Source organism: Chironomus tepperi, unplaced genomic scaffold, assembly GCF_022539635.2.
Source record: "Chironomus tepperi strain 1889 unplaced genomic scaffold, CSIRO-AGI_Ctep_v1 contig_393, whole genome shotgun sequence".
Taxonomy (NCBI): Eukaryota; Metazoa; Arthropoda; class Insecta; order Diptera; family Chironomidae; genus Chironomus; species Chironomus tepperi.
In genome coordinates, this window is record NW_027226515.1 from 291,965 (window position 1) to 319,491 (window position 27,527).

General features: G+C 28.4%; 3 protein-coding genes across 4 annotated transcripts; 1 reads left to right on the forward strand and 2 right to left on the reverse strand.

The window, feature by feature from the left end:
• Window positions 1–4,280: 4,280 nt before the first annotated feature.
• LOC139096475 (U6 snRNA-associated Sm-like protein LSm4) lies at window positions 4,281–5,070 on the reverse strand. Its single transcript, XM_070648188.1, has 4 exons — window positions 4,969–5,070; window positions 4,867–4,908; window positions 4,704–4,802; window positions 4,281–4,647 (listed from the first exon to the last, which is right to left on the reverse strand). Exons 1-4 carry the CDS (start codon window positions 4,969–4,971, stop codon window positions 4,402–4,404), a joined length of 390 nt encoding a protein of 129 aa, XP_070504289.1. The 5' UTR covers window positions 4,972–5,070; the 3' UTR covers window positions 4,281–4,401.
• A 506-nt stretch (window positions 5,071–5,576) lies between these two features.
• Window positions 5,577–27,015, reverse strand: LOC139096449 (UPF0047 protein YjbQ). The gene is made up of 4 exons (XM_070648158.1): window positions 25,963–27,015; window positions 13,734–13,788; window positions 13,569–13,650; window positions 5,577–13,496 (listed from the first exon to the last, which is right to left on the reverse strand). The coding sequence occupies exons 1-4, from the start codon at window positions 26,144–26,146 to the stop codon at window positions 13,281–13,283; spliced, it is 537 nt and encodes a 178-aa protein (XP_070504259.1). The 5' UTR covers window positions 26,147–27,015; the 3' UTR covers window positions 5,577–13,280.
• Window positions 14,519–25,350, forward strand: LOC139096506 (uncharacterized). Of its 2 annotated transcripts, none has more exons than XM_070648233.1 (4): window positions 14,519–14,797; window positions 14,944–14,999; window positions 15,065–15,170; window positions 25,294–25,350. In XM_070648233.1, exons 1-4 carry the CDS (start codon window positions 14,525–14,527, stop codon window positions 25,327–25,329), a joined length of 471 nt encoding a protein of 156 aa, XP_070504334.1. In that variant the 5' UTR covers window positions 14,519–14,524; the 3' UTR covers window positions 25,330–25,350. The 2 variants fall into 2 exon arrangements, with proteins under 2 accessions (XP_070504334.1, XP_070504333.1); XM_070648232.1 differs by lacking the exon at window positions 25,294–25,350 and adding an exon at window positions 15,696–16,056.
• Window positions 27,016–27,527: the final 512 nt, after the last annotated feature.

The window sequence follows — 27,527 nt, forward strand, 5'->3', positions numbered from 1 at the left end:
CTCCCCTACATATTTTTATGAAGTAAGCGTCATAAAATTTCAGCTTTTCATGCCGTGCTTATGGTGTGTTTGTTATAGTTTACTATAACTACCCAACTTTTACTGGCGCTATTTGTCGATGACAATAATGATGATTATACTCGCAGCCATTATTTTGCTTAAAAATGCGTATGTTGATTGTTTGTTCGGCATGCTAATGTCTTTAAAAGTGAGGTAAAGAACAATATTGAATGTTTGTAAAGAGAGTGAGAGAGAAAGCTGTGAAACCCCAAAGCTACTCACTGTTGAATGGCTTATATTGAAATTTATAGCGATCCCATAAAAGTGACGTACATAAATTCTACTGCCTTATAAATCAAAAACAAGTCTAAAGAATCATGAAGAAACTTTGCTTTTTCCAATCCTATACACGCACTTGTGTGCTAAAAAAATAATTCCAAAACATAAAATTGCACTAAGAACCAGCTTGATATAAATAGCAAGACACACCATCCAATTTCTTATTCATTACGGCATTCATTCTTCATCTTGCCATCTTGCGTAAATTAATTACAGTAAGGAGGATGTAGTCATTAATTAAAAAACTTCAGTGACATCAAGAAAATGGCATAGTAAATGAGACTGATGATTCCTAATTGAATTTCATTTTCCGACTTGGCATTTATAATGTCAGCTCCTTAATTGATGTCTAGGTGACTATTAGCAGCTTCTATATATATTTATGCTGTATAACTTTATGGGTTTAAAATGTATAAAAAGAAAAATCAAGAGCAGTGACTTTACATATTTCCAAAATTTTAAGGAACTTAGTCATTGACATGTCAATACATGCCAATTTATACAAAATCAGACCCAAAAGTTGCCTATGAATTTTTATTATCAATATATCACAAATAAATTGGAACAAAAAGGAGATTGAATAGATTCAGAAAAGGACAAAAAATCTTCATAGATCTAGCCTCAAAATGTCAGATAACAAAAGATTGCCCAACTTGGTACGGTCATTGACAAAAATATTTTTAGTTAACCTCTTCTTGTTACATATTTTTTTTAAAACGGATAGAATTTTTTTTTGTGTTGAAGGATAAGGAATTCCCAAAAAGAATGTATTATTATACTCTAAGTTTGTATCTTTTCTGTGAGCTTCCAAAACTTTAGTCTATAAAAAATTCCTTAAATGAAATTTAGCTCTCTAGAGTTCACAGGCATCTCAAAAATTTAGTGTGAGAATGTGAATTAAATTGGAATCTAAGTTTAATCCTTGACGTTCTTCTGATGCTGAAATATCCAGCAATTCAACTGAAACACCACATTTGATAGGTTCCGCAAAATGCATCCAATAAATTTCAGCGTATAAAATTCATTTCTATTTCACGTTCATGTCTATAGACATTCATTTTGAATTTACACACAAAATCCCAAATGAGATTTATACAAGCCCTATTTATGATATAAAAAAATTCTCAAATGTACTGGAGCAAGAAATAAATTCCCATCCACATATCCTATAAATGTGAATATAAAGAATGACTCAGATATCGACATAATTTTAACGAGCAGTTGCTCCCTAGAGGGTCTAATATAAGCCTTTTTTCTCATGAATGTACGGATGTATGTGTAGAACATAAAAATTCCAACATACATGTGTATGAGTATCCATCCTTCAAGCTCAACAGTTATTAACGTTGAAAAACCCACATCATAAAAATTGAGAGGAAAAAAAGAAAAATTCCATCATCATCATCATCATCATCGTTTCCATTGACAGTAAATTTTCTTCCTACTTATATATATCCTCAAGGGATATTTATTTATGTAAACAGGAATTAAAGGGAAAATAATGAGGTGAAAAATTATGAAAATAATTTTATTAAGGCGCCTTTTATGGAAATTGATGAGAAATTGGCCATCAATTAATTTGCAATCAGCATTAATTCGGTATTTAAAAATAAATTCACAACCATTGAATAATCATTGGCCAATAAGCATCCATAAAAACCAGCATGAGGATAATAAAGATTGAAGAATACAGGAATTTTGCGTAACAGCAAGAAATGTCAATCAATATATGGACATATGAAAATAAAAGACATGTCTGCAAATACTTCGGTCATTTGCCTTTTCTCATCCCTCAATAATCTTGACTGGCATTTAGTTTTTATAAACACAAGATTCATTTTGGAATAAAGCAAAGACCGAATAAAATAAAGTTAGAGCTTATAAAGGAATTTATCACTTATAAGCAGCCTGTTTCTTACGTAAATAAATTCATGCCTTACAATAAAATATGCTATGCCTACCCTCCTCACTATGTCAAATTTTCACATCATACAATGGCTAATATTTTTCGCAATGGAATGTTTATGATGATGTCACACAGATATTGTGGTATATCTGGTACTTATAATAATGTTTACCTAATCTTTAGATCATAAAATTTAATTAGTCGGCCAGAACCGTGAAGGAAAAAAAAATGGTAGAAAATATACCACTTTTTATAGCTACAGCGCGTTTATTAACTTACTTACACACTTACGCTATCCCCTTTTCTGTACGATAATTTCATTTCTCGGTGGCACTAGGTAATAATCGTTAAATCAGTTTTATGACAACGTCAAAAAGTTTCATACAGCAGCCAGTGAAAGAATAATCTAAATTTATGTCCCAATCGTTGTACGCTCTTGTCAGTTGCCTTATTTTTGGAGCTTAAATGCTGCTGGCATTGATGGAAAATGATAAAATGATGGAATCATGTTTGTTAGAAATATTGGTATCATTCGTCACTGAAAATTTTCAATTAATTTAAACGTCAAAGCAGTTTAGAATGAAAAAAAAATATATGAAAATTTCACATATCAAAGTAAGCATAAAAGCTTCTCAGTTTCATTAAATTGTTGCAGATCTTTATTTCATGAAATATGTTATAAAATGCAAAAACAGAAAGGCACTGATATGAAAAATCGGATTTTCACGTAAATTTGTTGTTTCATTTGCGACGGTCATTCAAGGCTTAAATATGGCAACTCCATATGTATCTGAAATAATGAAAAAAAAAGTCTTTATGGCGCAATTCGCAGAGGTGTTAAATGTTTTATGAACTTACAAGCTCCTTTGCATGTGATACAAGGTGTATCATAAAAGGTTAGTCCGCACGGTCCAATACTTCCACAAATGACCGGTGTGTTTGAATATTGCTTACAGCAATTAATGTCACAATTGCATGGAACTTCACAAAAACAGTTTGAGTTCATGATGATGATGTTTAGAATTTAAAAATTTTTTTACTGAGGATTTTGATGCAGTGCTCTAAAAAAGTGGACCGAAATCAATTAAAACTTTTGCTTGAATGAATTTTCACCTTTAAGAAAGATTTCAAAGCTTTCTGAGATGAGTTTTTCAATTTCAATTTTCTACTCAAATTGAATTCTTACTTGAATTTTTAAGTCTTTTTATAACTTTTTGTAAAGTCCTTCATAGTGATTACAATTTTGACTGTGCATGTTCACACATAAAAAAGATACTAGAAGTCATGCATGCGATTCAAATGTCTGAATTATTTTTCTTCTTTTATATAATTATGATTCATATTAAACTCTTTTTCCTCTCTACTAGTACTATACGATGTACTTATTTAATAAGCACAAGGGCGTTCCACATGCAGTAAACGTCATTATCATTAACGACCAAAATGTGAAGTCTTTGGTGAATGGTAAATTTTGTCTTTCTTTTACGCCTGTCAAGTGTTTCACTGATGCGCATTTTAAAGATGCGAATGTACGGCGGACAATATGTGTGTGCTGCTAAACATTTATGTGTGAAAAAATGTTAATGTGAAGTTAAAGACAAGACTTTTAATGTTGATAGAAGTCGTTATTGTGAACAACAAGAAAATTATAATTCTTGTGTTATCAGTTTCGCAGATACACAGCACAAGACGTTACTAAGAGACAAATAATTGATTATATAATGGGGACCTTCTCGTGTTTCATGTAAATTTTTTGCATGAGTATCTTTATTGCTTAATTATTAACTTGATAGCTGATAATTCCTTACATTTATTTTTTTGTTAAATAATATAATAAATGTTCCAATTAGTTTTTAATGAGTTTGGTGTATACCGGGAAGTTTGATATTACTCTATATCTTATACTCATTATCAATTCAAACTTAAGATAGCTCATCATAGTAGATTGATTTTACCTTAATTGTGCTGTTCGTTTATGAAGTCCATGAAATTAAAATTCTGGAATTGGGGAAGTTAAAACAATAAAAAAAGACTGTTTTAAGTTTCTTATAGCTTAAATTTTTTCAGCGTTTATTGAGAATAGAGAAAAAATTAATTAATTCTTGACCTTATCACTCATATGACTCAAAAAATCAATCGATAAAACTTTAAATTATTTATTTGTTAGGTGGATTGTTGCGGTTTCGATTCTGATTTTGTTGTCGATTCTTTCCACCAAAATTACGATTATTTTGCTGGTTGTTTTGATTGCGATTTTGTTGCTGCTGTTGCTGATTGCGATTCTTAGATTTAGCTTGAATATCTTCTTTTACAAGATCGATGACTTCATCAGGAATACGAAGATATTTAATTGTACTTCCACGAATATAGCATTCATTCATTCTCCAAAACTTGTCTCCATCCTAAAATGTTAATGAATGTAATATTCTATACTGGATCATTTATTTTCAAAACTTACTTTTGATGTGCAAATGACTTCTCGTAAATTAATATTCATCCATGTATCGCAGCTTACTAAATGTCCATTGTATGTTTCACCATTCTTAAGTTCCACAAGCTAAATAGTTAAAAATATATTTAATGTTTACAATCGTTTAAAGTGAATTTTCCGGTTTTCTTACCATTGGATGTGATTGAGCCGTTTTTAATAAAGATAATGGGAGCTAAAATAAACACAGTATTGATAAAAATATATTCGATAAATTTAGAATAAATTTACTCACCATCTTAATAGTTAATTGATGAAATTCTTTTAAAATTGTTTGATTCACAAAATTTTGTTTTTCGTTTTACTCTATAAAGTTTTTGAGTTCAGAAATTTGAAATTATTTTGACCGTTATGGTTACTAAAAAATTTGAACCAATTTATTGGGGAATATATAAAAGCAGCGTCTTATATAGCGTATGCCCAAAAAAGTTTATGAAGTAGGAATATAAGGTAGTCAAAAATATTAAAAATTAAGCGAGTGAAAGGGAGGTAATTTTTAAAGCTTTTAACCGATTCAGTTCTACCGCGGAGTTTGAATTTTTGAAAACCGTTAATAAAGCTCTCCATAAAAAGCTTTAAGTTTAGCTGAATTCAGCACTAGATTCAGTTGAATTTTTCTCGCACAATTCTTAATATTTTTAACCAACATTTAAAGAGTATTAACCTAATTTAAATTCAAATTGATTGGGGAAGTTAAAGCTTATTTGGTCAAATTTATAAAGCAACTGTACCGAATATATAATAATTTTAAATTTTTCAATACTACCTGAAGAAATAGAGACTTGCCCACATGCTGAAATGGAAATGAAAATTTATAAATTAAAGGAAATGAAAGACGCATACTTTTAATGAATAGTTAATTTTATTTCTCATATATTTTTTTATTTTTTATAATTTTTTGTTTGGTTTTTTAATAAACACTTCGTGTGACCATAGTTTTGTTTCTATTTTATTATTTAATTATTTTTTTTCTTTTATATTCTATAATGCTTTCTTTGAGAAAGGACGTTTAAGCCTGGTGAATGTGAAGATTTCTCTTTAATTTTCCACAATTATTCTTCGACTATCAGCATTAATTAATATTATTCAAAACACTTGTCATTTTTAAATCTAAACAATTTATTTGGAATCGAATACAAAAATTGTAAGAAAAATTTTTAATATTTTTTTGTGCTTTGCAAAGCTTTTCAAGTCCTTTCTCAATGAATATTTTCGATTTTTTTAATAGTTGTCTTTTTTATATTAATTCTAAAACTTTTACGCATTCATTTTCATTTTTTCATTTTCATCTTCATTAGGTAAAGTGTTTTGATGCAATTTTTTTTTTCTAAACAGTGAATATTACTTTAATTTTTGTCTTCACTTTTTCATAATCATTTCTTTTGTCATAAAATTAGTGAATTATTCCTTGTGATCGTGTGTTTATCTTAAACTTCATTGAAAAAGTGAGTGTAGTTTTTGAGATGTGTATATGTGTTTTTTTTTGTGTGTAACTTCCATCGTTCTTCCTTTGATTTCTTTTTCAATTTTTCATTGAACATCATGTGCAAGGATGAAAAGTTTAGCATATTCGTTGACTATCAAAAATTAAGTTAAACTTTTCATTCTTGTTTATAAAGTTTGAATTGATTTAAATTTCCGTATTCAATCATTAAATGTATTCTATCATTATTTTATCTTTTAAGTTTATGAATCATCATTATAATTATTTTTAATGGCAGCGAGATTTTTTTTATATTTCTTTTTTTTCTCAATTTTTTGGACATTTTATTATAAAAATTTTTTGCTCTAAATCATTTATTTACTTTCATTTTGATACAGAATATTTTATTTTGCCATTTGAAAATTTTAGTTTTCGCAAAATTCCCTTATTTTCGCCAGAAAAGGAATTAAAACAATTTTTTTTAAACATTTTGTGAAAAGTTTTCGTATTAAAAGAGGTTGTTTTAAGATATCATTGAATATTTTGAACAAAATACAACTGATTGCATATTCAGTGGATAGTAAGTTTAAGAAGAGAAGCACAAATTACAAGAGAACTAAATTCTACTCAATGAAGAGTATTGTATTGAAATTATGAAAATAAATGTGCATTTCCAACAATATTCAAATTTACCTTTCCACAAATCCTCCAAAATATACAAAAAGAATTTATCACTCAAATTTGAATTTAAGAAACTTTAAATTTTGATTTAAAAAGAGAAAATTTAAATTTTTTTGCATTTAGGAAAAAGGATTCTTCATGTTGGAGTGATTTTTCTATATTTTTACTTATTTTAGGTTTTCTCGATGTTTTTCTTTTTTGCCAAAACGATTTTTTTTTTTTGTATTTTTCTTAAGTTTTTATATTTGCAATTTTCACTATACAAATTATAAGCGAATCAGGAAGACAAAAGTGATGTCAAAAAATTGAACAAAAACTTAATTGCAACATTTAACTGCTTATTGTATTTATTTTTCATTTGCTTTTATTTTATGTGATCATTCATGTACGTTCTTTAAACTTTCTTCATTTCTTCATTCTGAGCTATATTCATAATCATAATAATAATTACCTGCAATATGAATATTTTCTTTAATAGACTTTAAATCTTTTTTTTTTTGTGCTGCTACTTTAACTAATGCAAAGAGGGGGAGGAAAAATATTTCATCTGTTCATGTGACTTTTTTGACTATACAGATTGTGCTGTGTATTTTAATTACTTCTTTTCCGTGAAAATGCCTAATTTGGTTAGATGCTAAATGAAAAAGCTGGTGAACAAGATCATTTTCTAATAAAAATCTTTTTCGTAAATCAGTTTCAAAATTCTTTAGATTACTTATGATTTAGAAAAGTTCCAAATAGACTCTGTGTTTTAGTAGAATTGACATCAAAACAATAAAACCTTGTTCATCAATTTAATTTTGAGACTTTTTAATTTCTTTAAATTTGAATTAATTGCAATAAAAAATGTCCACAAGTGTCATTAAAATAGAAACCATGATCAAAAGGTAAAAATGTAATTATTCAGAAGAAATTTAAGTATAAAAAATGAAAAACAATTTCCGGGAAGGTTCGTGTCGTTTTAAAAACTACATTCAATTAATTCCAACGTTTCCACGTGATCATACAATTAACTTATTAAATTATTTCTCATCATTGTATCATCATAGTCATAGCTGTATCAATGCAAATGGATCATAATTTATAGAATAATTCCACATGTACAGATACAGTTATGATATGGTTATTGCTATTTTATATATCATTTTTATAAATTTACGATCTTCGTTCAATAAATTTTTTAATTATTATTATTTATATTAATTTTTTTTATCAAAAAGGCAAATAAGGTGACTTAATAATCGCAAGTAATCGATAACACAATCTTTCATTATTCATCTTCTTCATTTTCTGTTACCCGAAAAAAACTTAACACGATCAACTTATGAGTTTCATTACTTAGTAATTAATTCATTTCTCTTCTTCCTTAATTTTTTTTTTCATTATTTCTATAATTTTTTACACATTTTATATAATTTTTGCTACTTATTTCATGAAAATATTCTTTTATTAAATCTTATGTACTCATTTTCTATACAAGTTTTCATATTTTAAATTTTTCCAATTATTTTCTCCTCTATTTTAATAATTTTTTTGCACATGAGTGTGAAAGTGAATGAATTTCGTGTTTGTCTTTTCATAATAATCATCTCATCTTTAAAAAATTATATCAATAACAATCAACAATCAAATATTTCATCTCTTTTTTTTGTTACTATTTTTCGCATTTAGTAATTATTTTTTTGATTTTTTCTTTAATTGAGTTTGATGGAAATTTTGTTGAGATAAAGAATTAGTAAAGTAGAGGAATGGTTTTGAAATTTACTCTAGAAATCTAATTAAGAAATAATTGTAATTGGTGTTTTTGAAATTATTTAGAGTTATTACCCGATCGACACAAGCTTTTCATTGCGGCCACATGGCATACTAATGACAATTTTTATAGAAGTTAAAATGAAAATTGTCAATTGGATGACATTGACAACAGAGAATAATTTGTGCTGATAGAGTTAAATGGATCAAAATAAATTAAATGTTAATCCAGCATGGATTTATTTATATTGTAGATTTCTCGAGTAAATTTCACTAGATTGATACATTTTTATGGAGATTTTACCCAGATACCCGAACAGCAAAACGTGTTCGTTAGGGGCCAATGTTGGCCTGACGACTACGTGACAGTTGACTTCACATTATGCCGCCCGGGACAAATATCTCAATAACCTTCCTAAAGATCTAAGAAAAATCGAGAACTGAGTATAGAAATCATGAAATAATAAGGAAATCTGTATTTTTCTCGGATGACCTTAACAATTACGAAATATAAATCATCGTATTTTTCATTTTCTCTATTTACATATTGTCAATTTTTCTTTTATATTCTTTTTATATAATGTGTGAAAAATAATCATCATTTTATAAGCTTTTTCTTATTTTTCGGGGTTTTAACTCGTTTTAAATTTTTTGTTTTCCTTAATAACTCCATTTACATGCTTTGTGTGAGTGATTTCTTCTCTCTGCCATTAATTTAACGCGCGCACTTATACTTTATAAGCATAAAATTGTTATTTTTTTAAGCAATTTGTTTCACTAGACTTTTTACTAGAAAATTTGCTGTAAAATGAGTGAAATAAAGGAATAAACGAATTGAAAATTAATGGAATTGAGTGTACATGGCAGTGAATTATTTGTAAATTCCACACATTTTTTTACCATTCTATATAAATGCAATCCTATGGAAAAAATAATATTTTCTCACGTATTTGATTTATATTTACAGAGTGGAACTAGATTTTGTCATTCATTTTATAAAAGCGAAAATGAGAATGCTTAAGTGTTATTAGAAAAGAGAAATAAAACCTAACTAAATTCATTAAATTTTTTGGTCAATATTTCCTCATCCATCTGCTAAAGATATATCTTATTTTATATCCATAACTCAAAGTTAACTCCATTTTCCATGTAGATAGACTATTTACTCTTATACCTTTCACCCTTTTTCTTAAGTTGTAACGGAAATTTCTCAAGTTACAACCACCGACACCACATAAATGACTAAACTCTTAGTTCTTTCGATAATTTTGTTGTCGAATTGAAAGTTGAATTGAAATTTCTTAGCAAATGCTATCCAAAAATACGTATTTAAGTATCATTATAATTTTTAGATTTTCTAAAAAAAGATTTTCATTTAAATTTTAAAGCACATTGAAAAGTTTATACCCTCAATTATGATAAGTGATGAAACTTAAATTTGCATAATCAAAAATGAAATTTAAAGAAATAAAACTCAAAATTCTAGATCAATAATCTTGTACGGAAATAATGACTTAATAAACTATAAATCCTGTTTCGCGAAGCATGTCTCAAAGTAAAAACAAATAAAAGTCAAAAGGATTATAAAATGAGAATGAGAAATTAAATCCAGTAAAAGGAAGGTTTGCTGTTGTACACAGAGAGGAAAATATTTTCATCTGGCAATTGTTTAGATCAGCTTTTTTAATAATTGAATCGGAATTTCACAATATGATGATATTTTTATAAATTACTTTCATTACAAGTATCAACACAAAAAATAAATCCCTTGATGAATAGGTGTAGCATGAAGCATGCTAAAAACTAATCTATCTTTCTTTCCTTCAATGACGTTCATATGATTTGAAAGGTATGGAGTCATATGAAGAACCAAAACTAAAAATTTGTTTCTTATTGCATTTGCTATTGAAAAATAAGAAATATTAATTTTGAATAAAGTTCAATTGTCAGATTAATAAATCCTCTCTGCATAAGTTAACTCTTACAAATAATTTCATTGGATGGCATATTTTATCGTTCATTCTATATTCATTCAAATCTATAATGTAGCAAAAATTTGTGAAGCGACTCTATTGTATTCTATATGAACGTGTAGTTTGGCTGGACAATTTTCTTTCTCATTCATATATTTGATTCCCTATTTATTATTTTTTTCTTTAAAGTTTCGCAAAAAATCATCTCAGAAAGAAGCATTCTAAACTAACTTTTTCATACTAATTAAAAAAAATATTTTCCCATTTCTTCGTGTAGATTTCAGAATTTCCTTTAAAAATGTTAAATAGTCATTAGATTCCTTTAGTAGATATTTAGGTCAGTACATTTATAAAAATACTCCTTACTCTGTATGTTGTTTTGCACATTTTTGTTTCATATTATCATGTGGATTTAAAGTCATGAATTACAAAAAATGAGACTTGAAATTAATTTGGATTCTCTCAGCATGATGACTCAAAACATGATGAATTATCAAATCAAGATAGATATTTTTTTACACATTTATGGACAAGTTCAATAATTTGATGATGACTTCCTTTAAGGAAATGTAATGAATATTTTGTGAGCAAACTGATGGCTTTATCGTATACTGAAATCTCTTCTCTGGACGTAAAAGTTTTCGTTTTTTATATAATAATTTCGTAAAAAATGTTTTAGGACATGCATGAATTTGGTGATTTTAAAGCTCATGTTCAGGTATTTTACAATTTTCTTACCTGTCTATGCACAAAAAATGATTCAATTATTAATATTATTTTTATAATAAGCCAAAAAAACAGAAGGACCTTTTCATAATCATCAGTTTGATTTTGTTAATTGACTCACAAAACTTTTATTCATTTCCCCTTGAAATTCATGAGATTTATATGCTGCAAAAACTTTGACAATATTTTGAAATGTTGCAGAATTTAAATCAAATTCTATAAAACATCCCGGCCGCATGTGATCTCATTTCACTTTCTCTCATGTCCTTGAAAACATCATCATCATCATCATCATTATCATCAACACTGCGAGCCTTTATCGAAATCATAAAAAATGTGTAAATGGATGGAGAGAGGGAGAAAAATATCTAAATAGGAAAAGAAGTTTAATGATCGTGCGATATTTGTGCATTTGAGACATCATTTACATTTTTTATATGTATTTATAGTTTTTGTTGTATATTTTAACGATAAATTCATCACATTATAACGCGCTTTTAAACTTAGACTCGCTGACGCTTCGAGTTCTTAAGGTTTTTTATCGAATATTTTTTACTTTATTTTTGTCATCTTATTAAGTTATTATTTCGGTTAGCGATATTTTTTTTCAGGAAAATATTTTCTTCATTTTCATGGTGGCAATTTTTATAGCATAAGAGAATTCATCCATAACTACAAATATTGATTACTTCTTTTCCCAAAATTCATGTTTTTTTTTTTGTTTTGTTTTATCTTTTAAGTTTCATCTACAACCTTAATATTAAATGCGTGTTTTATATTCCTAATCATCATGCTTATCGTTTAAATTTTCATTTTTTTGGAATTGAAATTTTGCAAATTTTGAGTAGAAAAAAAAGTTTAACAAATCAATTCTTGTCTTACTTATCACCAATGATGATTATCTTGAAAATACCTCGATTTGGTAGGAAAATGATAATTCGATGCTAAGAACATATCAAAAGAAACTTTCCATGAAAGGAGTGGATATGAACATCTCATAAAACAATTTTAGAATATTTTGACTTCAACACTTAAATCAGTGGTGGGCAACCTTTTATTCTTCGCGGCACCCCTTGGTGTCGGTAAGTTATCAGTTGCCCAACACTGAATTAAAAAATTAAAATTGAAGCAAAGTTCTTCCGGCTTCGTAGATGAGATTGTAGTCATATCCACTACTTATTATATTTAAAACAAAATTGGAACGAATTTTTTATAACATTGCTAAATTTTGATGTTAAGTTGAATTATTCATTTTTTGCTTAAAAAGTTTTATGTCTAAATATTTCCATCCTTCACCCACTAAATTGTTTGATTTTTCGCATAAAAAATTATTTTTACCCATTATTAAATTTTAAGTTTAATTCATGTTGACTTTTGTGTGTTATTCGATGTCAACTTTCTCAGTTTTTTTTTTCATCACCATTATGATTTTTTTTTTGTGCTGAAACATCGCTCGGTCGCACGATGAATTTCAGGATTTTTTTTGGTATATTTTTTAAATTGTTACGGTACGCGTCATTTAATAACCATATTTTTTTTATCAATAATTATTGTTATTATTGTTGTGTGTGCTTTTCTTGTGTATAATTTTCATGTTTTATGCCGGTTTTATCAATATTTATGTTTTCATAATAATAATATTATAATTAACATTATTATTATAATTTCATTATTGTTTACTATTTTTTTTTTCTCTTTGAAGTATTCATTCATCTTTCTAAGTATTATTAAATTTCAATAGACTTTCACACGCACTGAGTTCTTTAGCTTATAATTTTTTTTAATAGTTTTTTTTTGAATATGAAAATTAATTAGTATTTTTTTAAAAAAGTTTTTTTTATCTTTTCTTCATATTTTTTTGTTATCTTGTCTCAAAAAATTTTGAAATGAAAACACACAAGAAGAAGGATCGTATTGTGATGTGATTTTGTGTGATAAATTGAAACGTTCAGCCCAAGATTACCGACTTTCCCGGGCTGAACGTGACCTTCCCTAACTACTTGTGCTCGCAATTGGTGATACAGGCGATAAAGGACTTCGCGCCGAATCGCGTGGACAACCGGAAAGTGTTATCACTAATTTACGTGAGCCTGCATGATCTCTATGCTCACACAGCCACACACCCTGCCACGTTCCAAGTGATAGTTTGCCATCTGTTATTGGGATTGTCAGGGAACTGCCCAGAAAGCATGCTTTTACGTGAGCAGGCTAAAATTATTGTAAGAAATAAAAAATCTATTAGAAATTTCCAATTCAAATTATGAATTTCATGGAACTTACCATGTCATCGGGTCCTTCACATGAATGTCTATAAGGTAGACCTTCCGGCACTATTTTATTTAACATCATTTCCATATCGTCTCTGTTGATAAAAAAAAAATAATTCAACAATTAATATCGAATTTGAATACATTTTGTGTTTCAATATAGAAATAAATATCTTACCTAACATCTGGATCCCAACTCTCATTTAACGCTAGACTGGCAGATGTGTGAAGAACTACAATGAAAATAATGAAAAATTGAATGATAAAGATTGATTTTTTTCTCAACGAAATTTTCAATTAAATTGTTCTATAAAAAGTGATTCCATTTTCCAATTCAAGGGACAATTTTCTTTCACATTTGATTAATTGCTTTACTTTTATCTCCTGATTTTTGATATTTATTGAATTTTTCAGAATGTTATTGCCAAATTATAAAGTGAACATGTTGAAAATTCCGAAAGAAATCTTTACGAATGCAGATATAAAAATTATTTGATTTACAGGTGAGAGGGCCTTAAAACTCTAAAATCTAATTAATAATGTATTTAAAGGTTGTCATTTCAATAGAAGTTCTTCAATAAATTTCTAAGTATTTTCATAAAGAGGACGGCTCAAAAAGTCAGAAGAAAAATCGATAAGCACACAAAAAAGGACGAAAAACAAGTAAGAAGTGAAGAATAGAATGAATATAATAAAAGGGAAGCAATAAGAATATAATTCTTACTTAAGAGATTTCAACTACTTGAACTTTCATTCATGAATCAATAAAATAAAGTGAAGAATCTTTAAAGCTTACATTCATTGTCAACGAATTGCCACTTATCGTCTAAATATTAAATTATTTTCGTAGTTTCTCGTAAATTTTATTTTCTCCTTACTACTCATCTTCATTAGACGATAATGAAATGCAAAGTCGCTATTTTAGTTCTCATTTATCAATCAAATTGAATAGATCGTAGAAAGACTGAAATGTCAATTGAAATATTTAAAAGTAGTCGGAGTAAGAAGGAATTGAAGGTTTTATTTATATCAAGACGAGACTCATGCCGAGCTCCAATAGCAGATACAATCTTTAATCATCTTGCTGATAAATATTCAGATCGTAATTTTAATAAATTTAATTGGAGATCTTCAAGTGCTGGTCTGGAAGTAGCAAGACAATCGCAAGGAAAACTACCAGAACAAAAGACATTACGTGTGCTTAATGAAAATCATCTTGATACGATGCATGGATGTCGACAAGTGAGTTAATGACCTTCGTGATTTATTTTGTTTTTACTTTTATTTTTCATTTGATACGCCGGTATGTGTGTGATATTGATTAAAGATTTTCACGATATTTTCTCCCTTTTTTCTCTCTTTTTTTCATTTTATTTCGTTCTTAATAGGTTAAATCATTTGATTTTTCAAGGCATGACTATATATTATACATGGAGCCTTCACAGTAAATGAATTTTAATTCTAATTTAATACCTATATTTCTTCTTAATAAATTGCAAATAATTTTAGACTTGAACCATTACTTGAGATAGCTCCAGTTGACCAGAAATCACGACTACACATGCTTGGCGATTATATTCAAGGACGTGAAAAAATCATTGAAGATCCATTTTATGTAAGCTTCAAACTTTTTTTTAATTTATGTCCATATCTCATGACATAAAAATTTCTCGAAATTGGACATTGAATTTAACATGATGTGATGCATTTTTAGGTCAATTAAATTGCCAATCATAGTGTCTGCTATGAATGCAAATTGAATATGCGTAAATATATTCATGATTTATTTATAAAAACTAGTGTCCACATTTTTACAAATCAGTTCTAAATACTTAAAATTGAAATCCACATGTAATATAAAATTTGACAAACAGTTTCATTGTTTAGTGTGATTTCATAAAATATTGGGCGAAACTAAATATACCATTGAGGATATAGTTAAATTTCCACATTTCATTAACATTCATATTTAAATTTAATTACTGTCCTGTGTCTATTTATTTAGACAGATAAATAGGATGTGCAACAAATTATTTTATACGTTTAAAATACTTGAAGTATCAACTCATTTTATAGACTGTGTTCTGTGTGAAAGTAATCAACATTGAATAATAGAAAAATTACGATATATTCCACACAGGACGACATGAATACCTTCCGAATATGCTTTGAGCGATTGTATATAGCATGTGAGAACTTTTATTTTCACGTGAATGAGAAGCGACTGTGCTGATGTTCAAAATAGTAATGAATGTCATCCAACAATTCCAGCCAGCTCTTATTTTTCGTTTTGGTTTTTTTGTAGAGTTTGATAGGTAAAACAAAAGGAAAATATGAAATGTAAATAGATGGGAGGAAAGAGAAAGAGAGTCAAAGGAAGAGAGAAAACAGAGTAAGGTATCCGTAGATATAAGCCACAATGAATATTTTTGCATAAATTATTGTTCTTATGTATAAATCGCGAAATAAGTATAAATATCACACATACACACTAACAAATAAAGGAAGGAAAAAATGAAATAAAAAAAAAATGTTTGTACGATTTGTTCATTTTCTGTGACATTGCTTTTTTCCTGTTTCTGTTGCTGCTCAAATTTCCTTGCATTTAAAAAGTATATGTCGCGTGAGTTGATAGAATTCTCAATTATGTTTTTGTGTAAATGAAAGTAATTGTAGTGAATAAATGGTAATACTTCCACGTGTCTCGTCACGAAAAGCTCATCCCCCTTGTTAGAGGATGGAACGACTAGATGGGACTGAAAATTCTTTCAGAGATTAGCGTAAATAAGATGGAACGCATTAAAACTTTTTTCAACGACCTTTGCACGCTTTTGATGTCGGTCGAATGCCAACCCTGGACTTAAATTTTGTGGTTACTTTGAGATTATAAGAGATTAAGATCTTGTGTGAGATCAACTTTTCATTTTTAAAACAAATTAATTTGTGTCCATAGAAATTTTAATAAAAATTCAGAATGAAATTTTTGATGATACTCAGTTAGTGATAAGCAGAAAATAGACACAATCGATTGCTTACACATCATTATCAGTGCATTCATGTTGCATTTGCAAAGCACCATTCGCACATTCATTCATTATCAAGGTCAATTTTTCTTTCATTGACCTTGAATATGTTCATTACACTTTTAATCAAATGTTTAAGCTTAATTGATGATTGCATAGAAAAACTTTTGATTTTTCTCAGTTTTCACTCATAAAAAGATTTTTGTCGGAAAACTTCTTTAAAGGACGAAAAATGAGAATAAAATTATTACATGAACTGCTCCCATCAAAACTCATTTTCATGCTATTATGTATGTATATGCATATCAAAAAACATTATCATCATCATCGTCATTGTTGGAAGCAATATTGAGTAATACATTGAACTTATTTTTTTGAAATTCATTAGCATTTAGATTGATTAAGGCTTGAAATGTTTGAAATAATAAAGATGAAAAGCCATTTCGATGTGGTTTTAACGTTTTGACAAAAAAGAAGGAAAAATGGAATAAGATAAAATAAAAATAAAAGATGAAATGAATCTCGCTCAGTGTCTTTTTTTCTCAAGCATGAAAAAACCCGTGGAATTATTCAAGAGCCTCCTTTTCTCTGTCATCGTCATCAAATAAAACTTTGGATGTATGTATGTGCGAAGGAGAGAAAACAGTGATATAAAGGAAGAGAATTCGCTTGATAAAAAAGCATCCGTTTTAGATATTTAGAGACATAATTTTTGTTGTGACAATCTTTTTAAACGATGTTTTAATTTATACAAATAATATTTTCCTTCTTCTTTCCTTACTCTTTATTATACTGACTTATGAACAGGACCATTTTTACATTACTTTTTCCTTTGATATTGACTCGTTGATGCATGTCTCAAACTTTACATGTGTGTATTTTACTTTAAGGTTCATCTAAAACTGCAGGCATGCTACTTTGGACGAACTATAATGTACAGCCGAAAACTGCAGACATATGCATCTAAAATGCAGACCTGAATGTCTAATTATGTATTTCAAAAAACTTAAATTGGACGTGCATAAGATTCAATGAAATTCACTTGACTGTTATTCCTTCCTTTCCATAACATTATCGCATGCATTAGGAGAAAGCTGAATCAAATGAGAAAATGCTCTTGGCGCAAAATGAAGAGGAAAGCAGCGCGAAGAGCCTAAAAATCTCAGCATCAAAAATTAGTTTTTCTCGTTTTTCTTGCTTTCATTGATTCTTCTTCTTTTAATTTGAAGGATGCCATTCATGTCACTATATAGATGGATATATTTCAATAGTTTTCATATCGTGTTAAATTTTTTATAATGTCATATTATCATTCATAATTTGAATGTTGAGTATTGTAAAAAAAGGGAGGGTAAGAAGAACAAGAAATACAGAAACGGAGGAGAGTTATGGAGGAAAAAAGTTTTTCCTTTGTTCCCATTATGCCAACAAATTCAGCCATTATATTTATTGTGTTTGTATGATGTGTCAGTCTCTATTATGTGTGACATAAAAATTTTATTATTTATTATTGGTTTAACGACTGCATTCATCCTCATGCATGAACAGACTTTATTAGTTCAGAAAGCGGTTATAGCTTAAACAGAAAATTTGTTGGCTATTTTATTAGATTTTAAAAGGACACTGGATAGTCTTATTTATTAGATTCGCAGATGGTGTAAACGATTTAATTACCACGACTGTGCCTTTACAAAAATCAATTAATGAAATCAGTTAATGATTTCAATGCATAAATTAAGATGATCAGATTTACACTGATTTGAAAGAAGGCAAGGTATACAGAAATTCATTGGAGTGAACTCAGTTTATTAAAGTGAAAATTGATCCTTCAACACCTCATAAGTCTCTGAAATTGCTAACATGCTATTATGGAATAGCTTAACTTATTTTTCTCTATTGCAGCATATGAATAGCATAAAGATTTAAAATATAAATTCCGCATTTTTGCCAAGAATTCCTTAATTAGATTCAACTCGAAAAAAAAAAATCAAAGAGCATAAAGGACATTCTTATCATTCTTAAGTTTATGTATATGGGACAAAAATTGCCGTTTTCTTCTATTTTTCTAACCGCCCACAACTCGCTCTTCCTCATGGTGATCGATTGAATTTGTAAGTGTTCGAAAAAAAGCAAAAATCAATAAACTCTCTATTAGACATTTTTTTCTTCTTTTCTCTTCGTCTCTCCTAAACACATCATACACATTTTTCTCCTTTTTTCTATTCATTCATATCCCGATATCGATACATATAGATTTTTTTTTCAAATGCCAAGTCAAAGGTGCCTTTTTTCATCTTTAAAAACACATTTAAAAATCGTTAAAAAACAACTTTGCGATTATAGATAAAGTTGAGATGATTTTATTTACAAAGCAAAAGGGGAGAACGAGGATTCTTGTCTGTATTATTATCATCATCGTTGTTATTGTTATTATTTTTTTGGCAACAAACACTCAATCATTTTTTTGCCTTCAAGTATTTTCAATTTTGAAAAGTGAATACGAGAAAATATATTTCAAAACTATTTGTAAAATGTCTTGGCGATGAAAGGCAAGTTACAGGCATGCTTCAATAAAGCGCATTTCCATTAACATGATTTACATTCCCTTAAACCTTAATAGACAATAAGCATGCTCCCAGAAGCTGAGTATACTCAGCCAATATGTTTGAGCACACTGAGTGCTCCTTGACTGTGTGGGGATGTTAAATTAGGCTGCTCATTCTGGCAAAATTCAGATTTTAGACTCAATAACAAAGAATTCAATCTGTTGAATTCACTAAAAATGACTAATTAAAGTAATTTTTCATTAAAAAGTGCCAATAGGATGAAGAGTATAGCAAGGGAAGTGAATAAATGTATGTATTGTTACAGTGAATACATAATAATATTCATAGAAGAATCTATCCTTCATTTTTCTACTATATTAATCATTAATGAACGCTGCTTTCCCACTGAGCTTTCCATGTCAGAGCCAATTTCATATATGTGTGAGCTTTCTCCTTTTTTGCGCTCAATGACTGACGTAGATTTTTCATTGATTCATTTACAATGCGTTGTAAACAATAACAACGACGTCGTTTCGGACGTAGCCAAAAGGCTAGTGAAGGTTTTAGGTCAATATTATTTTATTTCTCGCTAGTATATTTTACTATGTTCTCATTTCGTTCGTCTCTCACACTAATATACACACAAATGTACAAACATGCATGATAATTTTTTTTTTATTCGGGGGTAAGCATGACATCGAGCTGCTTTCACTTCCGATTCCGTTTATTACTTTCTTTCTCTCTCTTTTTTTAGTTGCTGCTATTTTTTTATAATGGTGTTTTCATAAAATACCGCAATTAAATGATTTTCCGGCCCGTCATATACTCTTGAAAATTTGGGGTGACTTTTTAAGGAGAGAGAATTTTCTTCCTCTAAGTCAGCACAAAAAATGAATAATAATATAAAGTCTATGAATTAATTCATGAAGAAAAAGTTTTTGCTGAGAAATTAATGGATTCCAAGCAACTGCAATAAACAATAGTAAGAAATCAAATTAAGAATTCTTTATGCCATAATTTATTTATGACCCTAAAAGTCATTCCTTTCTCTTTGAATTCCATCTTCTTTTTCCTTCTTTGCCTCCTTTTTAGCGATATTAATACCAAGAAGAATTTTTCCGAATGTTTGGCTATTTAGAACGAGATTTGGATTTTATGTGTTGGAATGTCTCGATGGCATGATGTTTAATGTTTTGCTATATGTGTGTTTTATCCAGAGTTGCCACCTATCGATTTATTATCTAGGCATGGTCTTTGTCTAAGTACATCTGGGAAAAGCTATTGATTGTATTTGAATTAATTGGGATTGTCAGCTAAAGCTATTGAGAGCTATGTCTATGCAAATGACTGAGTATAAACTGACAACTCTGATTTTGACACTTAGGAAGCTAATCTGTTTCGAATGCTATATGAATAAGGACCTATAAATTAAAGCGTTAAATCTAGAAACATTATCGAATATTGATAAACTATTTAGACATGCGTTTATTGTCCTCGAAACGTATTAATTTCCTAAACTTTGCAATCTCCCCTATTGCATACATATTAAAGGAGAACAGTGTGAAAAAGAAGAGAAAAGAAAGGAAACAGCAAGAAAAACTTTTTATTTATATTTATATTGAAAATGTACAAATGTGTCTTAATTCAGCGTACACTTGTAATGATTAATAACAACAATAGAAAATGCGTTATATATTTTATGCATGATGCCCAATATAAAAACAACAAATAAGAGTGGAATGAGATGTATAAGTGGAGACAGAGTGAATAGTGAGGCAAATAATAAGGCAAAGAATTCTGCGAAAAAATGATTAATTTCATATCATCCTTTTGCACAGACACAAAAAAATAGATTTAGATATAGCATGTATATATACTTCGAATTCTATTATAAAAATTGTGCACATAAGCAAAAATTTTATCGCAGTAATCGATAGTAAAAATCTACTATTATAATATTTTTATATGAATATAAAAAAGAAGAGGAAAAGATAAGGAGAAAGAAGGCATATTGATGATGACTTTATCATTTTTTTCTTCATTTTCCTCTCTTCTCAATGATTTTTTATTTTCCTTTTTCCTTCATTATGTACATGCAAACACAGTCAGCATGTCACTTATATGAAAATTTTCTATGAATAATGTATAAATTTTTTTCATACTAAATCTTAAAGTACATTGTCAAACTCAAATGTTGATTGATAGATGTCCAATAAATATACTTTCTAAAAATCAATACATCCTATTTTCTTTCATCTTTCATTTGGAAATGCTGAATAGTATTTAAAGGGAATTTTGTCATGGGAAATAAAAGAAAATATTTAAATGGAATGGTTTTTGTGGTTATTACACAAGTCAAAAGATCTTTATTCTACTCTCGATTCCTTTACCTTTTAAATTTAAGTCCCTCAATAGCATCATCTGATTCTTTCTTTTTCTTAAAGATTACTTGATAGATATCTTGAATATTCTCAAGAGCATGCCACTTTATTCATTTACAAACTGAGAAAGTAAAGTATGTTTTGAATAAATCTACGCAAAATGATGTGACATTCTATCGTAATAAGCTGTTTATCATAACCAATTGATTTATTGTTGGTAACCACTAAAGATCATGATTTCCTGTTCTATAACATTCTTGAGAAACTCATAAGTTTTTATATTGAAGCATAGATGCCTTGATTATAAATCAAAATGGAAATACATGGGTGAATTAAAGCTGATTTAATTCTGATTTAATTCTGGAAATGAACTTCTTTGATCTTTAATCTTGACAAAATCATAAAAATTCAAATTCTTTTAGAAAGTTAATGTGTAGTAATGATATTCAGGTATAATCAATTGATTCAATTTCCTTTAAAGAGGGTCATTAATAGAGTTCAAAGAGAAAGGAAATGACAATTAAACTTATTTTATTTTATTTTTACTAATTATGTCTGAATTTAAATTTTAAATTTGTACTTTACAATATTCCTGATTTAAGAATGTATATTGAACGGAAGTGAATTAATTTAAAGGTTTTCATAGGTTATTTTAATTTTTTTTTGAAGTCATCAATTATGTATGAATTTCATTAAGAAATGCTTCGATAATGAAAAGGAAATGCTTGTACCTTTAAGGTTAATGAAGTATTAATTGTATTAACTGCATTAATAAGAGGAACCATTTTAAATTCTGAATAATAAACTGACAGGAAATTAAAATGAAGAAAAAATGTCTATGCTAATTTGTAGGCAAATGACTAAGTAACTTTAAAATTCAATTCTGGAACATTTCCATAATAATCAGAAAGTAGAAAATTTTTGAGACATCCCTTCCTGTACATGTATATTTTATCATGAGCTTTCCGCTTTAAAATGTAAAGATAAATCTATGAACTTTTCTCCATCTGTGCTACTAACATTTTCACATTGTTTTCCTCTCCCGAAATATTTTCTGGGCTCTTAGTCCTTATTCTCATTCTCTGGAATTTTAAATTTTCTTTCCTTTTTTTGATTTCCGCTTTCTGTTTCAGAACACATAGCATTCATTGTGAAAGTTCATGTTGGTGTTTATCTAATTCCATGCACATATGAAATTTCATTTACAATGATTATTTTTGCTACCATTGTGTAATTGAGGTTGAAAAATCATTAAATTGAATCAATAAAATGAATCCAGTACGAAATTTTCTTAATCCATGCTACATTTTTATTCTTTTAGACTTTGCAAGAAATTATTGTGGAGTTAGTCTTTTGTAAATCCACATAATTCAATGATTTTCAGCTAAAAATTGTATGAATGCAATTATTTTTTTTTCACAACTGCATCTATAGTCTTCATTCTCATTGAGTACACTTGCACTTATTTATCTATCGATTAAATGTAAACGAATGAACACTGTTGCCAGAAAGTTGTGTATGCATGAGGTTATATGTCTACATCAATATTTTTGTAGTCCTATATTCGCAAAATAGTTTGCTGATAATGGCTTGCTGCCATACAGGAAGCATAATGTAATAAAAAAATTGATTCTTTTGTCATGTTTTGATCAAATTTCAATCACTTGATTCGCTTGCACTTGATCTCATTTTTTATTGTGCTTTTCAACGTGCGAGCAATGAGGGAGGATTTTTTTTTGCTCCGCTCTCTTCCTATGAGACTGACTGAACAAAGAAGTGAAGAATGAAAATGAAAAGTACGAAATCAACATAAAGAGGCATGAAATTGTCAAAACATGGAATTGTGTACCTTGAAAAATTTTCAAGCATTTTTTGCATTAATTTCACTTTGCATGATCACGCTTCAATTCGTCAGTTGCTTCTTTCAGTTATGTTTTTCTATTTGTTTTGTTTGTTTGCTTTCATGAAAAATGAAAGTAAATCAGTAAACTATATTATGTTAAAAATGCATTCATTCATTCTTTATTCACTTTTTTTGGTGCCGATTCTCAACAATTCAAAAAATGTTAAATAAATGCAATGTAACTTAAAATGTACATGTACTTATGAGCATATTGGCATGCATGTGTACATTCATCATTAGAAACGAAAGTAAGCATACGTAAATGCGAGGCAGTAAGTGAAAATTTAATTGGGCAATTTAATATATTAATGTGCTAAATTTACTATGTTATTTACTCTTCTTCTTAAAGTACTAATTATCAATTTAAAGATCTACACCCCTTTTATTTTGCATGATTTGCATAGTTAGTTTAAAAAATGATCATTAAGTGGATTATTGCTGTAACTAATGAAGACTTTCAAATTTAATTTCTTAATTAAAGATATACTTTGTGGTACTTTAATATGAATTCCTGATCTGTTCCTATTATAGGTGATTCCTTTTATTCTAATTGTGTTTATAAATTAACGTTAATTAATACCTAACACACGATGCATATTTTTACAATTAAATGTAATTGTAGCAAAATACTATAACTGCACGATTTTCAGTCATACATTCGTGTTCACACATTAAGGATTATTTGCATTATAATCATAATAATAAAGATATCGTAGATCTAAAAATGAAATTTTATTTTAGAAAAAGCATGACAAATAATTAATTAAAATCATTCACTTAACATGAAACTTTAAATTGAAGTTTTTTTTCATTAATTTTGATTATTTCATTTTCTTTGTGCCATAAGAACATCGTTAGAGTGGGAAAGAAAAGAAATAAAAATTCAAAATGAGAGAAAAAGTGAAGCTCAAAGCAATTCAAAGTTTCTTTTGATTTTTTCCTTCTTTAAAGAATGAAGGAAAGAAAAAAAAACTTTTCCGTATCCTCTCATTCCACTCACGAATCATTGTACTTTTTATTTTTTCATGAATAGCAGGAGGAATTTTCACTTGCGGTTTTTCCTTCTTATTCTTATATATCTTTTTTTCGAAAAAAAAAACATGAGAATTGAGAAAGAGAGAAGGAAAAAATTAGCAGCACTACATTCACACCGCGGCCGTCTTTTTATCCTATTTCTGAGGAGCAAGAATGGGAGAAAATGGGAAAGGAAAAAGAAAATTTCGTGCACAAAAAGGGAGAAATGTATATGGTACAAAAATAAAGGAAGAAGAAGCATAAAAGAAGAGAAAAGAATAAATTTATTGATGATATCACGCGAATGCGGATGATTCTCAATGTAAACTTAAAATATGAAACGTTTTTCCTGCTCCTTTCTCATATTATACTTTTCTGACTCAATGAGATATTGAGTGTGATATTTGACACCATAATCGTTTGTATATTTTGAATTTGTAATAAAATTTTACTCTTCTGGACCGTAGAAGGAATTCAATTTCTGCTGATTTAACTATCCTTATTGAAACAGTAAATTTTTACTTAAGGGATATAAATTTTAGAAAATGACACCGAATAATAAATAAGGAAAAATGTTCCTGCAAATTCACGTAATATACATATATACTTGAATCTAAACATAAAAGTTGAAATATTCATGCTTATCAGGTAGGATACATTCCGACCACAAAGTTTTTTGCATCGTTTATGATATTGCGCCATACATAGATTTATCTGCAGAGTTTAAAATGAGACATCGAACAATTTCGATAATTTTTATGGCAAATTGCTAAGCAGGAATCGAAAATTTGGGCACAAAAAAAATGTTAATTTGAAATTACTGAATTATTGTGTACAGAACAGATTTTTTTAGAGTCTATAAAAATTCCAGGTATCTGATCAAATTAATAACTGGCATAGAAACTAATGATCATTAAGTTGTTTTACGGGAATTTAGACAAAACACCTTCAATTCTTTACACGATGTCAATTCCAAATGAAAATTCTTTCTGCGCTAGCAGCACAAAAGAACATTTATAGACGAAATTATAATTAAATTGTCGTCATTTATGTTTGCCCATTATTTGTCCAAAAAATTAGAGAAGAACAAGCAACAACAAGAAAAGGAGAAAAAAATATCCAATATTGTGAATGCTTATAGAACTATCAATTTACTATCCCATTTCATTTCATTTTGAAAATCGATTGCAATTGAATTTTTTTTATCATTTTTTATGTATCAATAAACATATTTCGGCAAAACAAGGTCAATTAGCTCATTGATTGATTTTAAAGTCTTTTTTCCTCTTTCCTTTTTATTCAATAACATGATGTGACACTTATGTGTAAATTGAGAGAGAGATTTTTTTTTTCAGCGTGCGATTCTTATGTGACACGATTTTTTGCGCATTGTTGCATATACGATTGTCCTTAACCACGATTGAATTGGAATTGGATACTTGAATTTCACTTTTAAATATTTTATTAAAGCGCAAAGCAGAAGAATGGATTGCAAAAAAATGGAGAAAGACATTGGAGAGTGAAAATGCAATTTTCTTACTTTGTACATGGCATAATCCCACTGAAAATTGTCCTAGTTCAGGCATTTGTCGCAGAATTTCTTCAGTTACTAAATGAACACCTCGGTGCTGAGGTCGAAGATTAATTTTTCGTTGAAACCAAGCGGAGCCTATTTGTATTCCTGCTCCACTTGTTCCACGGTGATTGGAATTTGATGCTGCCATTTCTTAATTATATGTATCAAATAATAAAAAAAAAAATATTTTTTATATATCCTTATTTTATTCCTTTTTATTTCTGATGATTTCTCTTCTCGCTCTCGAAATTTGTGTGTGTTCTTCCAAAAAAAACTTTCTTCTTCCTTCTCTCTCACACTTTTTACGCGTTCTCTCTCTCTCTCTTTTTTTTACTTGAATTTTCTTCCTTTCGATTCTATTTTTTCTGAAGGTGGCTTTTCCTCCAAAAATTTTTCTTCAATGCAGACAATTGCAAACACCACACTATGAATTTTTGACTTTTATTAACACACTATTCATAAATCCCGTTTATCAGAATGCACATTTAATAATCCATATAGCTATAATGTAATTGAATCTTTGTGAATTAGATAACAGCATTGATTTTCCAACATGATTTTTCCATCATTTTTCACATTTTCATTTTTTTTTCTTCCTTGCTTCTTTTTTTCTTTTAATACAGAGAGAGAAAACGCGACACACTTTATTGTATTTGATTTATGGATTTAAATCACAAGATTTATAGAATGTTTCACTATTTTTTCTTCACTTTCATAATTTATATATTATTTTATATAATCAATTTAAATGAATTAAATTATAATTAGGCAAGAAAATTTAGATAAAATAAAAAAACACGATTTCCACAAAAGTGATGGAATTTTTATCTCCACCCTCGACTTTTTGCTTCAATTTTTGTGAAATTTCAAAGTTTTCCACGCTTTTTAATAAGTACTTCCAACACGTTACACATTTTGTTAATTACTGCACACCTATTAAACATGAAATAACTACTAAATTTTATTAAATACGAGGGCTACTATCTGTCCCACGATTATTTTTTATAGAGATGTTCAGTGTTCAAAATTTTTTTTTCTTTTACTTTTTTCCACAAAAATACCGCACAAATCGACTTCTATTCGAAAGAAGACTTTCTTCATTTTAAATTTCAACGGATATCCAAAATGCTCCCTTTATCCCCCACCCTTATTAAATTGAACAATTTTTTTTACCTCATTTGAATTTGTTATTTTAATTTAAACTTCAAATCTAATTAAAATGTTGATAAAAGCATTACTAATGTAAATTGAGTTAATTGTAAAATTATATGTTTTGAGAAATACATGCTGTCATATGTTTTCTAATGTCAAATCGCCAACATGCCATTTTCAAATGTGACATGCAATAAAATTAAAATTTCAATCCTTTTCAATTTACACACCACTTTTTAATTTAAAATTAAAGATTTAAGATTTCAATCTAAGTTTAAAATTTCAAGAATATTTATTTGACATTTTGGATACAAGAAGTTAATTTTTAAAGTAATATCTTATCATTTTGAATTTGATTTTTCATTTAACTTAACTTG